We start from the raw sequence: 15,641 nt of genomic DNA on the forward strand, positions 1-15,641 counted from the left end.
CAAATTTATGATCTGAATACCGGAAGTGCACTTGCCCAAGAGACAAGTGGGCAAATTCCATATTATTTAATTTCACATAATTTCATTCGTCATGGAAAATATCTGTATAGTGTCGGCAAAAGCAATGAAGAAACCTTTTCCGATGTATATAAATTGGATATTGAAAATGGTTTATGGGAAGTTGTTTATAGCGGTCGAGGACTTGATGCCAATGACCCAGTTGGTAAAACAGGACATAATTTAGTTTACGATAACAACATGATTTATATATTTTCGGCGTTTTCAGATAATTTAGATGATTGGAGGCTCGATGGATTTTCTTTTGACGTAAGAACTTTTATTACACTGATAAATTTTTTTAGAAAAATAAATATTCATGTAAAATCTTTTATTTTAGAAAATACCGGCGTTTGATTTAGAAAACTGCTGCTGGAAAACAGTAAAAACTCATGGTGATGAAAATCACATACCGCATTATCCAACTAAAAGAGAAAATTTCGCGGTAACGAGTTACACTGACCCAGATTCGGGTGAAACAAATGTAATAATATCTGGAGGAGCAGCTTGGTCTACACAGAAAAAAAGGATATCTTGGCGCAAGAAATTTTTTCTTGCCGCAAGAATATTTTTTGCAATTTTGAATGAAAACGAAAATTTTCTTGGTTCAAGAACAAAATTTTCTTAAATTTAGTCATCTTGGCATAAGATTTTTTTTTTATTCACCCAATATAATATATGTTTCTTGAAGTAAGAAATATTTTCTTAAAGTGAGAAAAATAAATATTTTGCCCCAATATATAATCAATTGTCCGAAAAGTAAAATATTCTTTGTTTAAGAATAATTTATTTTGAAACGAGATAATTTGTGACTCGAGTCAAGAATTAAAAGTACTCGACTCAATGGTAAGAAATATCTTGGTTCAAGTATTTTGTTGTGTTGCGGCGAGTGAGCGTAGACGTTTGAACCAACAGCAACTGCGTTCACGGCCCAACGCAAAAATTCTCTTGGGAAAGCTAACTGTACTATACTAAAGTGGCGGTAGTGTAGACTCTACATTATACAGTGTGCTTACTGGATATAGGTAAAGTAAACGAACGTTCAGGGAATGATCGGATAGCATAACTGGTAAAGCTCTCGCGTGATGCCGAATCGGTCTGGGTTCGATTCCTACCATGAGCAAACCATTTATTTTTTCTTAAGTTGTTCATAAACCATTAATCGAGGATGTTTATTTCTTATCCCCTCTACTGCCGCATCGTGACATTCAGAATATACACATATAATTTCCTGCTTCACAACATTTAATATTTATACTAGGTTAAATTCACTCAAAAATATAGGACGATATATTTTTTCAAGTAGAGTCATTTATTTTCTTGAATCGAGACTACATTTTTTTTAAGTCAAGAAAAAAAATCATCAATGGGAGAATTTTATGTCTTCCGTGAAATAAATATTTGCATGATTCAAGAAAAATTATTTTATTAAGTTAAGATTATAATTTATTTAAATCAAAATTAAAATTTTCTCATTCCAATAGACCGTTGTCTTGAGTCGATAATGTAGTTTTCTCAAACTGAGAGTAAATGTTCTTCTGCCACGCAAAAAAAGTTCTTGGTTTGAGATGTTGATATATATTGTGACAATTTACTATACTCACCAACCAAGACAGAAAAGTATCTTGTTTTGATAGTTTTTTTTACTTGGTTGGAAACAAAATAAATTTGATTTAAAATAATTATTCTTGAATCAAGATTATTTAACTTGAATTAAAATTTAATTATTCTTGACACAATATTTTTATAATATTAGTCGAAGAAAATGTTCTCGGATTAAAAAAACCCAATTACTCAGCCCAAGAATAAAAAAATGAAGGCAAAAATTATCTTGGGCCAAGTCAACCTTTTTTTCTGTGTAGGAAATACTTCGATGATGTCTGGAGATTGAATCTCACAAGTTTGAAATGGACTTGTCTTGAGAGATTTGGTACTGTCTTACCTTGTCGCGTTGATGGTCATCTAATGACCGTTTCTCCTGCTGGAAAATTATTCACATGTGGTGGAGGTATTTTGAATAACGTAAGCGAAGTATTTATCATTAAATTTATATACAACTGTTAATTGCCAATGCTATTGATGTTTAACTAATTAATTACAATTATTTATTTAGACGACTAGCATTTTTACTCCACATTCAACTTGGCTCAGGATTCCCAAACTCACAGACATTTGTTGGGAAGCTGTTGTCCATTACTATCCAGACTTGACATCAATGGGTGACAAAGAAATTATTTCTCTGGGTATTAAATTGGATTTACTCAAGTTGCGCATCAATTAATAGAATATTTATAACCAAATTCATTGTGTTTTTTTTTATTTTTATAGTTAACAGTTCTTTTTTCATAATAAAAAATGTCAATAAAAAGTTTAGTTTCATTGCTTTTATTCTCTAACAATTTATGCCACTAACTAGACAGTTTATTTTTAATTTGTACTAAAATTTACCTTTTTCTGGGTCTACATATCCAGCCTCAATTTAGCCTCATCGAATCTAAGTAAGCCCCAATCCAGCCTCACTGAGCAAATGTCAAATTAAAGAAAATTTGAATTTACCAAAAATTATATGGATACCATATTTCAAATATCTCCAAAACTATCTTACTTACATAAAAACTACAGAGGATCACTTTTATAGAAAATTTAATGTTCTACAATTTTGGTCTCCTGATAAATTTGCCTAAACTCAATACTTCAAAAGTTACAGGCATAAATTCAAATGTCAAATTAAAGAAAATTTGAATTTACCAAAAATTATATGGATACCATATTTCAAATATCTCCAAAACTATCATACTTACATAAAAATTACAGAGGATCATTCTTATAAAAAATTTAACGCTCTACAACTTTGGTCTCTTGATAAATTTACCTAAACTCAATATTTTAAAAGTTACAGGCATAAATTCAAATGTCAAATTAAAGAAAATTTGAATTTACCAAAAATTATATGGATACCATATTTCAAATATCTCCAAAACTATCATACTTACATAAAAATTACATAGGACCATTCTTATAGGAAATTTAACGCTCTACAACTTTGCTTTCTTGATAAATTTGCCTAAACTCAATACTTCAAAAGTTACAAGCATAAATTCAAATGTCAAATTGAAGAAAATTTGAATTTACCAAAAATTATATGGATGCCATATTTCAAATATCTCCAAAACTATTATACTTACATAAAAATTACAGAGGATCATTCTTATAGAAAATTTAACGCTCTACAATTTTGGTCTCTCGATAAATTCGCCTAAACTCAATACTAAAAAAGTTACAGACATTTGAACTCAAACACAAAGTATACAAATTTGTATAATGATCAAAAATACGTACCAAGTATAAAATAAAAAGTAAAAAAAATCAACTTAAAATACATACATAAATAAAAGCCAACGACCTCAATCTATAAATAACTCCATCGAAGGATATTGATTAACTGGGGTAACTAAACTACCAAAAATAAATTAGATTCGCGAAAGTCAAACCCTCCAAGGGTTACCCGAACTAAAGCTTGCACACAAACTTACTTTCTAAAGACAAAGACAAAAGTATCCATTTTACCCATCAATAATAACAATTACTGCTCTAACTAGTTAATAACTTGGTGATATTTAGCATTCGCGTGTTTAAGTAAAAATAAATATCTAAGGTCAAGTCCAAGTTGAACTTGAAAACCCGCCTGTCCTTCATTCAAACAATTCGTCTATTAATTACTCGGCTTTGAAAAAAATTTCTTGTAATTAAATATAAATTTAGACGTAAAAAAGATTAAGTTTTGAGTTGTTGTCTAAAAGTATTTTATATTTAGGGCTTCAAAGTTTAAGTCCGTGACTATCAGTATCAGGATCGGTAATCCAAGCAATACAAGTTACCAAGCCAACATTAATTCGTATCCCAGTCAACACGCCCACTTAATATTAAAATAAATATTTAACAAAAAGGAAAACAATAATTATCTTTATCCTTATTCTCGGATCGATTTTTATCGATTTTCTTACTCGTTTGTCCCATTCAGTTTATTTTGAGCTTCCGAAGACATCGCGACGATCTCCGGGTTGTGAAAAAATATTATTTATTTAAAGACGAACTTCACGTGAGTTAATTTTATCGGCGATTTAGAAAAACAAAAAAAAAATGATAAAATTATTATTTGTTATTTTGATTAATTGAAAATAATGGACAAATATGAAAACATTGAAGTGGTAGGTGAAGGCAGTTATGGAATTGTTATCAAGTGTCGTCATCGTGAAACAGGACAAATAGTCGCTATTAAAAAATTTCTTGAAACGGAGGAGGATATTCATGTTAGAAAAATGGCCTTTCGTGAAATTCGGATGCTAAAAGTAATTTTTCTTATTGAACTATTGACTATATGCTCAAAGTGATAAGGAACTTTTTTTTAGAGCTTTAAATTTCCTACAATTATTGTCTGATATATTTTTTTCATATCTTTAATAGTTTAGCCAGAATTTCAAATAAAAAAACTTGGGTTTGAAAATTAAGAAATGCCCACGGAAACTTCAAATCATTTTTTTCATTAAACTATTGAGTTTATGCTCACAGTGATGAGGACCTTTCTTATAGGAAATTTAATTTCCTACAAATATTGTCTGATATATTTTTTTCATATCTTTGATAGTTTAGCCAGAATTTTAAATTAAAAAACTTGGGTTTGAAAATTGAGAAAACCGCCTACGGAAAATTCAAATCATTTTTCTTATTAAACTATTGAGTTTATGCTCACAGTGATGAGGACCTTTTTTGTAGGAAATTCAATTTCCTACAAATATTGTCTGATATATTTTTTTCATATTTTTAATAGTTTAGCCAGAATTTTAAATCAAAAAACTTGGGTTTGAAAATTGAGAAAACCGCCTACGGAAACTTCAAATCATTTTTTTTATTAAACTATTGAGTTTATGCTCACAGTGATGAGGACCTTTTTTGTAGGAAATTCAATTTCCTACAAATATTGTCTGATATATTTTTTTCATATTTTTAATAGTTTAGCCAGAATTTTAAATCAAAAAACTTGGGTTTGAAAATTGAGAAAACCGCCTACGGAAACTTCAAATCATTTTTTTTATTAAACTATTGAGTTTATGCTCACAGTGATAAGGACTTTTTCTGTCGGAAATTTAATTTCCTACCAATATTGTCTGATATATTTTTTTCATATCTTTGATAGTTTAGCCAGAATTTCAAATCAAAAAACTTGAGTTTGAAAATTAAGAAAACCGCCTCCGGAAACTTCAAATCATTTTTTTTTATTAAACTATTGAGTTTATGCTCACAGTGATAAGGACTTTTTTTTAGAAAATTTAATTTCCTACAAAAATTGTCTGATATATTTTTTTCATATTTTTAATAGTTTAGCCAGAATTTCAAATCAAAAAACTTGGGTTTGAAAATTAAGAAAACTGCCTACGGAAACTTCAAATCATTTTTTTTATTAAACTATTGAGTTTATGCTCACAATGATAAGGACTTTTTTTTAGAAAATTTAATTTCCTACAAAAATTGTCTGATATATTTTTTTCATATCTTTGATAGTTTAGCCAGAATTTCAAATAAAAAAACTTGGGTTTAAAAATTAGAAAATCTGCCTACCGAGCATTTATTGTTTAAATTAAAATTGTGGCTAAACTATTAAAAATATGATAAAAATGTATGAGAATGATTTTAAAGGAAATTTAATTTCCTGTAAAAAAGGTGTCTTTGATTTTTTCTGTAAAGTCAATAGTTGAGGCGCAAATGAGGTTTGAAAGTCACTCTGGTAAAGTTGATAATTTAAATTTCAGAAATTGCGGCATGACAACTTAGTAAATATGATTGAAGTATTTCGTCGCCGAAAAAGGTTTTATCTAGTATTTGAATATTTGGATCACACTGTCTTGGATGAACTAGAGGCATCAACAAACGGATTAGGTCCACAAGTATCAAAACGTTACATATTCCAAGTACTCCGTGGATTGAATTTTTGCCACGGAAATCACGTCAGTATTTTTTACCCTCTTTTTATTGAGTTATTTTATGAATAGACCGTTTGTTAAAAGCTGCTCGAGTGTGCTGAGTTCTGATAAAAGACATCTTGGCAATTAGTAACTCGAGAACATCTCAATTTATGTCAGTCCACATGTATTTTTAAAGAATATTTCATTTATTGCAGATAATGCATCGAGATGTGAAACCTGAAAATGTTTTGGTTTCACCAAATGGCGTCATCAAGTTGTGCGATTTTGGTTTCGCGAGATTTATATCCGCGCCAAATGAGAGTTGCACTGATTATGTTGCGACAAGATGGTACCGGGCACCGGAATTATTAATTGGGGATTCGAAATACGGAAAAGCTGTTGATGTTTGGGCTGTCGGGTGTCTTTATGCTGAAATGGTCACGGGAGATCCACTTTTTCCTGGGAACAGTGACGTCGATCAGCTTTACCGAATTACTAAAGTACTCGGTATGTTTTTTTGAAAAATTTTCGTCGAAAAATTTTTGCTCCACTACCGAAATTGTGGTGAGGGTCGAATGGACACGGGGTAAACGGGGACAGTAAAAAATTTTTCAATGGGAAATTTTGCTAAAAAAAAAACTGACACTAATTTTTTTGATAAAAAAATATTAAAATTTGTAAATAAAAGATTTTTATGGCGGCTCATTTTGACCTGATTAAATATAATTAAAAAAAAATCTTGAAATTTTTTTTGTAAAATTATGATAGAAAAATAATTAATGGACTGAAGAAAAATTTTATTGTAATTTTGAATTAAAATGTATTTTAGAAAGTAATTATATATATTTATATATTTATATATTTATAGGTGGATTATGTAGCAAGCATCAATTAATACTAAATAAAAATGGTGCACCGTCAAAGCAGTACCGTAAAATAAATTTATCGGAGGAATCAGACATAAGATCCCTGAAAAATATTTTTCCGACTTGGAGTTCAGTTTCCATAGATTTCTTATCTCAATCCTTAAGAATGGACCCCGAAATAAGGCCCAGTTGTGCGCAATTACTGCAGCACACGCTTTTCACTCAGGATAATTTTACAGAAAAATTTTTAATGGAGCTGCAAATAAATATCGCGCGAGAAAATTCTAAAAATTTATTGCACAAAAGATTTGAACGCAGGTTTACCAATAATGAGGAGACTCCGCGTTCTTACGAAAGTGCTGGAAGGTTTGTCTATTTTTTTTTTTTTTTCTATAAAAGAGCTCCATATGTGATATATTCCTACATATGGGAATATATGACGCATATATCCTCCATATGTCATATATTCCCCTATATGAAAGTATACGATACATATAAGCTCCATAAATACGTCATATCTTCCTATATGTAGATCACATATTTCCATATACGGAAATATACGATACATATATGCTCCATATGCCATATATTATGATATAGGGAATATATGACGCATATATACGTCATATCTTCCTTTATGTAGATCATATATTCCCATATATGAAATTATACAATATTTATATGCTTCATATGTCGAGAATTCCCATATATAAGAGTATATGTCGCATATATGCTCCATATATATGCCAAATCTTCGTATTTTTAGATCATATATTTCCATATATGGAAAAATGTACGGTACATATATGCTCCATATATCATATAATCACATATATGGGAATATATGTCATATCTTCGTATATTTAGATCACATATTTCCAAATATGAATCATATATAAAAATATATGATCTATACACTGTAAAAAATCCGGAGTGAATTCGGATTGAAATTAAATCCGAATTCACTCCGCATTCACTCCGCCACTCGGAGTTCCGGAGTTTTAAAAAAAATCACTCCGCATGCGGAGTGAATTGGGAGTTGTTTTTTAGCGGAGTGACCTCGGAGTGACGCGGATTTTATTTCACTCCCAATTCACTCCGGTCCGGAGTTTTAAAATTAAAATTAGTTTATATTAAACTGTTAAGCAGTGTGTATGTGTGAGTGCGTGTGTGTGTGCGAATGTGTGAGTGTGTGCGAATGTGTGAGTGTGTGCAGGTGTTTGTGTGCGTGTGCGCGAATGCGTGCTTGTGTGTGTACGGATGTGTGCGAATGGCTGCGTGTGTGTCCGCGTGTGTGCAAATGTGTGCATGTGTGCATATTTGTGCATGTGTGCAAATGTGTGCGTGTGTGCAAATGTGTGCGTGTGTACAAATGTGGGCGTGTGTGTGCAAATGTGTGCGTGTGTGAAAATTTGTGCATGTGTGCATATTTGTGCATGTGTGCAAATGTGTGCGTGTGTACAAATGTGGGCGTGTGTGTGCAAATGTGTGCGTGTGTGCAAATGTGTGCGTGCGTGTGTGTGCGAGTGCGCGTGTGTGCCTAAATATGTGTGTGCGTATATGTGTGCGTATCAGCTGATCAATAATGTAATACGCAAGTTTTTACTTCGATTTTATTGAGTGGAGTTATATTTTATTAATAATATTTTCAAAACTCCCTCCGGAGTGAAATTCACTCCGGAGGGATTAAATTAATAAAAAATTATCTACTCCGCGAAAACTCCCCTGCGGAGTGAATTTCACTCCGAGGGGTGTGAATAATTAAAAATTCATTTACAGTGTATAAGAACCATTTATGGGGATATAAAAACTCTATATAAATATTTACCCCCACTCTTCCCTTAATAATTTTCAAATTAAGTCAACATAATCAACTAAATTTTATCAATTTAAAAAATTTCTCAAATCAAAATTTCATAAAATCCCATAGAGTTTTATTAAAACTTGAAAATATTTTTCCCGCATTTTTATTTCACACAACCCGAGTCTCAATTTCCCAAAAATTCAAATTAATAAAACAATAAATCATATTTCAGGTGGCGAATGCATTTGATCAAAGAAATGGGCTGTCTCGAAAACACCGACCCCCTAAATAAAGAATCACGCAAACAAAAACCAAAATCTCAGCCCCATTCTCTATACCCCGCGTCTATTTCCTTTACAAATTCGTACCTAAATAAATTCGACAAACCGAAAAAAAATTTTTCGTTACCTGCGTTGCCGTATTTGCAGCCGAAGAACCACAAGCGAGATAAAGAACAAAGAACTCAATGAACGAAATTTTTTTTATTAATTGTAGATACCATAAATATCTTCATTATCAATAAATATCATTATTTATTAAACTATATATTTAATTAATTATTTGTTAATGTTATTGTTGATAAAATTTGAATAATAAAGATAAATAAAAAATATGGAAAAATATTTATTGTTGTTTTCCTCAATAAAATTATTAAGAAATAGTCGATAAAAAAAACAAGTGTGGCAATGCGCTCGTATATATATTATGCAGAAACAGTTAAGTGATAATTTATCAACAAGATATCAAAGTTTTATTAAAACTAGAAAGTTATTTAGTCGTTCTGCGAACCTGACCCATAAACGGACATTTTTCGCATATGGAACCTAATTTTCATATATTTTAAATTTTTAAAAAACTCGATAACCTAAAAGAAAAAATAATAGAAGCCATCAGTTGATTAATTAACTTATTAATTAAATAATTAATTAATTAATAATGCGAGTAATTAAATTAATAAGCCGCGTAAATTGCAGCCGTGAATTTCACTCGACAACCAGCTGGTGAGAATTAAACAAAAAAATTTTTTTATTTACAAAAATCTGCACTGCGCATGCGCTCTAAAAGGGCGGGAATATTAAGGGAGTTTGAAATTTTTAAATTTGATTTTTTTTGCAGGCGGGACGCGGCTGTGATCAGCGGGAAGGCGATAGCTAAGGAGATAAAAGACGAGTTGAAGAAATCTGTCGACAGTTGGGTGTCGAGTGGGAAAAAACGACCGAGATTGGTGGCTATTCTTGTGGGTAATGACCCGGCGAGTGAAGTTTATGTCAACCGCAAGGTCAAGGCTGCGAGTTCGGTTGGAATTGACGCGGAAACTATCAGAATGAAGGAAGATATCGGCCAGGAGAATTTGATAAGGAAGATAAGGGATTTAAATGCTGATCCGAGGGTCGACGGTGTGTTGGTACAGTTGCCGTTGCCTGGAGGGTTTGACGAAAAGGAGGCTTGTCATACGGTCTTGCCCAACAAAGATGTTGACGGTTTTCACTCGGAAAATTTGGGAAAACTCAGTACTGATAGTGAAGGTTTCGTTCCGGCGACTGCTTTGGCTGTGAGGGAACTGATCCTCAGGTCGGGGATCAAAACCATTGGGAAGAATGCGGTGGTTATTGGGAGGTCCAAGCATGTTGGTTTACCAACAGCTTTGCTGTTACACGCCAATGGGAAAGGTGATTTAGTTAATTAATTTATGGAGTCGCTTTAATTTATTTATTGATACGTTTTTAATAAGTTGGAGCTTTGAATCTAATTTCTGGGTCAACTTTCAAAGATACGATAAAAATGTATCAATACAATTTTGTAGGAAATTAAATTTCCTACAAAAAAGGCCCTTATCAATATTTTTCTAAACCCAGTAGTTTACGAGTTACGACTCATTTAAGTCAATAATTAAATTTTAGTGTCCAACGATTATTATCAAAATTTTTTTTTTAAACTTTGAATCAAATTTCTGGGTTAACGATCAAAGATACGACAAAAAAACCTTCATACAATTTTGTAGGAAATTCAATTTCCTACAAAAAAGATCTCCATCAATATTTTTCTAAACCCAGTAGTTTACGAGTTACGACTTATTTAAGTCAATAATTGAAATTTAGTGTCTAAAAAATTATCAAAAATTTTTTTTCCGAACTTTGAATCAAATTTTCGGGTTAACTATCAAAGATACGACAAAAAAACATTCATACAATTTTGTAAGAAATTTAATTTCCTACAAAAAAGATCCTCATCAATATTTTTCTAAACCCAGTAGTTTACGAGTTACAACTTATTTAAGTCAATAATTAAATTTTAGTGTCTAAAAAATTATCAAAAATTTTTTTTCCGAACTTTGAATCAAATTTCTGGGTTAACTATCAAAGATACGACAAAAAAACGTTCATACAATTTTGTAGGAAATTAAATTTCCTACAAAAAAGATCCTAATCATTCATTTTCTAAACCCAGTAGTTCACGAGTTACGACTTATTTAAATTAATAATTAAATTTTAGTGTCCAACGATTATTATCAAAATTTTTTTTTAAACTTTGAATCAAATTTCTGCGTTAACTATCAAAGATACGACAAAAAAACATTCACACAATTTTGTAGGAAATTAAATTTCCTACAAAAAAGGTCCTCATCAATATTTTTCTAAACCCAGTAGTTCAGGATTAAATTGTCTCCAAAGAAAACGGAGTAAATTAACACGAAAATTGGATAGTTGAGTCAAAATTTGAATTCGAAGCTGTCAAAAAAAACTGATATTAATTAAAAAATTGATGATTTATTGGACAGGTGATACCAGAGCATTAGACATGACAACTACGATCTGTCACATCCACACACCGAGAGAAGAATTGATGAAATTATCAAAACTCGCCGACGTCCTGGTGTCAGCAACTGGAGTCCCCGGGTTGGTCACTAAAGAGATGATAAAACCCGGCGCGTGTGTAATCGACGTCGGGATAACCCGCGTCGACACTCCTGACGGAAGGACTAAAATCGTCGGAGACGTCGATTACGAAGAAGTTAAAAAAATAGCTGGGTTCATTACTCCCGTTCCTGGAGGCGTCGGCCCCATGACTGTCGCCATGCTCATGAAAAATACCTTCTGGGCAGCTGAGAAAAATTATCTCGCAAATAAATAATTTTTGTATCAAAAATTTCGTAATAAAAATCTTATAAAATATTAATTTTTTTTTTTCCTTTTATCTTATAAGTGGACTTATATTTATCAGACACGTGGTCTAGGTACTGGAGTAAATAAATATATAAATTGTAATTATGGTTTGTAAAAAAACAAAAAAAATTAGAATTAAATTTTTTGTAAAATTAATTTTTTTTTTTAAATCAAAGAATTGATTTTTTATTTTTTTTTTAAATAAAAAAAAGTAACATATGTTTACTTTGTAGATAAGAGGTTATAAATATATATGTATACAACATATATATATCAAAATATATATATAAATATAAAAAATGATTTTTGAAAAATTAAGCGGGTCAATAAAAAATTTGAATTTAGTGATAAAAAAAAATAATTATTTGTTTTTAAATTCTAGAAATAATTCAAGGATGTCACGGCCAAAAGTGTTGATAACTCGTGGAGATATTCCAGTTTCCGGTTACAATTTATTGCAACAAAAGTAATATTTATTTATTTATTATATTCAAAATATTAATTATAGAATAATTTAAATTTGCCCGCGAAAAAAAAGAAATTTAAAAAATTCAAATTTTTTACCAACAAAATATTTTAAAATTTATTGTGGTCCATTTTGTCCCTAATTCTAATTAACTATTAAATTTATCAATAATTAATTTAATTTAATGATTAATTATTAATTATTAATTAATTTCAGTTGCGATTTAGTAGAATGGAAAAAAACTACACCAATACCACGTGCGGATTTGCAATCAATGATAGCAGGAGTCGACGGCGTATTCTGTTTGCTGACAGATAAAATAGACAAACAAATAATAGAATCAGCGGGTCCACAACTGAAAGTAATCGCGACGATGTCCGTAGGACTGGACCACTTGGACCTGAAGATTTTAAAAGAGAGAAACATCAAAGTCGGTTACACTCCAGATGTTTTGACAGACGCGACCTCGGAGCTGACTGTCGCCCTGTTGCTGGCAACGTCTAGAAGAATAATTGAAGCCGAGCGCGCACTCCGAAGGTAACCGAAGATTAATCATTTAATTAATTAATTTATTTATTGGTAACAGGGATGGGCACAATAGGATTTAATAAATACTGAATATTTAAGTAAAATTTGACTTGAAACCCAAATGAATTATTGGTACGTGTCTAAAAAATACTTATCCTCAGAAACAGACAAAGTACTAAATAGTTTGTAACTTAGTATTTTTTACGATTTATCTATACTAAATACATTGTACTTGTTGTAGTACTTTTTACTTAAATTTGATATAAGTACTAAGCATAATTGTAATTACAACTTATAATTGTCACAGTATCTATTAAAAAAAAATTTTGAATACTTATTCTATCACTACCAGAACTTTACATACGACGATTGAGACTTAAAATTATCATTTTTGAATATACTATTGCACTCCTAAGATTTTAATAGTCAAATTTATTCATTAGATGATATTAATATATTATTGTCAAATTTATACTGTTTAGTTCAAATAAGTGCACGCGTACAGTTTATGTTTCAGCTTCAACCAGTAATCTAATCAATCATTTTTATATACCCGAGCAAAAATGATTATATTAAATTTTATACCATCATTTCTTTACGGGTTTTTAAAAAAAAAAAAAAACTTTTTTCTATTGACATAAAATTTAAAATAAAAAGTTCTTGTAGAGTTAAAAGGTTTAATCGTTTTAATTTATTATTGGCTCAACTTCTATAGTCAATCTAAAAAATACTCTGGGAGTTTTTAATTATTTTTTGTTAGAAATACCAATGATCTAGTACTTAAATGCAACTTTTAATCTCAGTACAAATGTACTTAGTACTTGAACCGTTCTATGAGTACAAAAGTATTCTAATTTAGTTTAAAAATAAAATACTAAATACTATTGTATTTAGTACTAGGAAAAATTAAAAGAATTTGTAATTAGATAATAAATAAAATACTAAGTACTTCGGTATGTCGTATTTAGTACTTGTTCAAAATACTAATTACTTGCATATTTTTACTCTACAAAAAAAAATTATTATATATCAAAGTATTTATTACTTAATTAGTACTTAAAATACAAATGTACTTAAGTATGCCCATCACTGATTGGTAATAAATACGAATTTTTAAGAGGAGAATGGACTTCGTGGTCACCAACGTGGATGTGCGGACCAGGTCTCGCAGGTTCGACGGTCGGAATTGTCGGTCTTGGTCGCATTGGTGCCCGAGTTGCTGAGTACCTTCACCCATTCCGCGTCTCGCGGATTTTATACTCCAGTAGAAGTGAAAAGAAGTCAGCGGAGGCGTTCAATGGCCAGCGAGTTCCGTTTGACGAATTGCTGAAGGAAAGTGATTTCGTTATTGTGACGATCGCCCAAACTCCGGAAACTCGAGGGCTGTTCAATGCTGAAGCATTCAGTAAAATGAAAAAATCGAGTATTTTTATAAACGTCAGCAGGGGAGAGATCGTCGATCAAGACGCTTTGGTACACGTGTTAAAAAATAGGGAAATTAGGGCCGCTGGTCTAGATGTCATGACTCCGGAACCCATTCCATTGGACCATGAGCTATTGAAACTTGACAATTGTGGTAAATTATTTTTAAAAATTTATTATTTGAACTTGGCGCCTGCGACTTAAGTTTTCTGATGATAGTCGGAGATGTTTTTTATTAATTATTATTTTTTCAGTTCTCCTGCCACATATTGGAAGCGCGTCAACAGAAGTACGTGAAAAAATGTCAATAATAACAGCCAATAATATACTGGCTGTTTTAAAAGGAACTCCTGAATTAATGCCGTCTCCATTAAATTGAAATTTTAAATAAAAATAAAATTATGTCAGAAAATTGTATTTTTTTAATGATACTGAAGTTAGCAGACGTCTAATAATTTTTGGATTTTTTTTTAGACGATAGAAGATAAAAAAAAAATATTTGAAAAAATTGCACCTGTAGTTTTTAAAATTTTCTACATGTGCATATTTTCATTTTATTTTTTTACAATTGATTTATTGAAATACGAAAATCCAAAAAATTTAAATTGTCTGCTAACTTCAGGATCATATTTTTTTATAATTAATTTGTCAATTATATAAATATTGAAATTTTTTTGGGTTTTGAGTTTTATAAAAAAAGTTTTTGGAACTTTATTATATATATGATATTAATTAAAATTTATAAATTGTCTCGTCTCTGTTACATTTGCACTCATAAAAGAATAAAGGAACTTAATAATTAATTGTAAACATTAAGGCTGTTCATTTAACCCGGCTTACTCATGCGGGTCACCTGGGACTGTAATTTATTTATTTTATTTTTTAAATTAATTTATATTTCAATTAATGAATATATAAATATATGAACAAGTATCTAATTACGTTTAAGTTTTGATCTTGAAGTTAGCAGACAACTAAAATTTTTTGAACTTTTTTTTTGAACAATTAAATTTAAAGAAAAAAAAACTAAAAATATACACATGTAGAAAATTTAAAAAACTACAGGTGCAATTTTTCAAAATATTTTTTTTCATAAATTATCGTTTTGAAAAACAAATCCAAAAATTATTAATCCTGAAGTTAACAGACAATTTAAAATTTTCGGATTTTTTTTTTCAACAATTCAATGACAAAAAAAAAAAAATGAAAAAAATGCACATGTAGAAAATTTTAAAAACTACAGGTGCAATTTTTCAAAATATTTTTTTTCATAAATTATCGTTTTGAAAAACAAATCTAAAAATTATTAAACCTGAAGTTAACAGACAATTAAAAATTTTCGGATTTTTTTTTTCAACAAATCAATGACAAAAA

The 15,641-nt window shown here is 30.3% G+C and overlaps 3 protein-coding genes across 6 annotated transcripts; all 3 read left to right on the forward strand.

The window, feature by feature from the left end:
- The first annotated feature begins 3,605 nt into the window (after positions 1–3,605).
- Positions 3,606–9,205, forward strand: LOC130666041 (cyclin-dependent kinase-like 4). Of its 2 annotated transcripts, none has more exons than XM_057466691.1 (5): positions 3,606–4,406; positions 5,865–6,059; positions 6,233–6,524; positions 6,886–7,249; positions 8,920–9,205. In XM_057466691.1, exons 1-5 carry the CDS (start codon positions 4,239–4,241, stop codon positions 9,155–9,157), a joined length of 1,257 nt encoding a protein of 418 aa, XP_057322674.1. In that variant the 5' UTR covers positions 3,606–4,238; the 3' UTR covers positions 9,158–9,205. The 2 variants fall into 2 exon arrangements, with proteins under 2 accessions (XP_057322674.1, XP_057322675.1); XM_057466692.1 differs by having other exon boundaries at positions 3,606–4,265.
- A 75-nt stretch (positions 9,206–9,280) lies between these two features.
- Positions 9,281–11,864, forward strand: LOC130666044 (bifunctional methylenetetrahydrofolate dehydrogenase/cyclohydrolase 2, mitochondrial). Its single transcript, XM_057466696.1, has 3 exons — positions 9,281–9,688; positions 9,804–10,357; positions 11,467–11,864. The coding sequence occupies exons 1-3, from the start codon at positions 9,624–9,626 to the stop codon at positions 11,817–11,819; spliced, it is 972 nt and encodes a 323-aa protein (XP_057322679.1). The 5' UTR covers positions 9,281–9,623; the 3' UTR covers positions 11,820–11,864.
- A 1-nt stretch (position 11,865) lies between these two features.
- On the forward strand, positions 11,866–14,796 carry LOC130666042 (glyoxylate reductase/hydroxypyruvate reductase-like). 3 transcript variants are annotated; one of them, XM_057466695.1, is made up of 5 exons: positions 11,866–11,922; positions 12,234–12,317; positions 12,534–12,854; positions 13,964–14,421; positions 14,522–14,796. In XM_057466695.1, the coding sequence occupies exons 2-5, from the start codon at positions 12,247–12,249 to the stop codon at positions 14,644–14,646; spliced, it is 975 nt and encodes a 324-aa protein (XP_057322678.1). In that variant the 5' UTR covers positions 11,866–11,922; positions 12,234–12,246; the 3' UTR covers positions 14,647–14,796. The 3 variants fall into 3 exon arrangements, with proteins under 3 accessions (XP_057322678.1, XP_057322676.1, XP_057322677.1); XM_057466693.1 differs by having other exon boundaries at positions 11,875–11,949; XM_057466694.1 differs by having other exon boundaries at positions 11,898–11,958.
- The last annotated feature ends 845 nt before the right edge of the window (positions 14,797–15,641 follow it).

Source organism: Microplitis mediator, chromosome 3, assembly GCF_029852145.1.
Source record: "Microplitis mediator isolate UGA2020A chromosome 3, iyMicMedi2.1, whole genome shotgun sequence".
Taxonomy (NCBI): domain Eukaryota; kingdom Metazoa; phylum Arthropoda; class Insecta; order Hymenoptera; family Braconidae; genus Microplitis; species Microplitis mediator.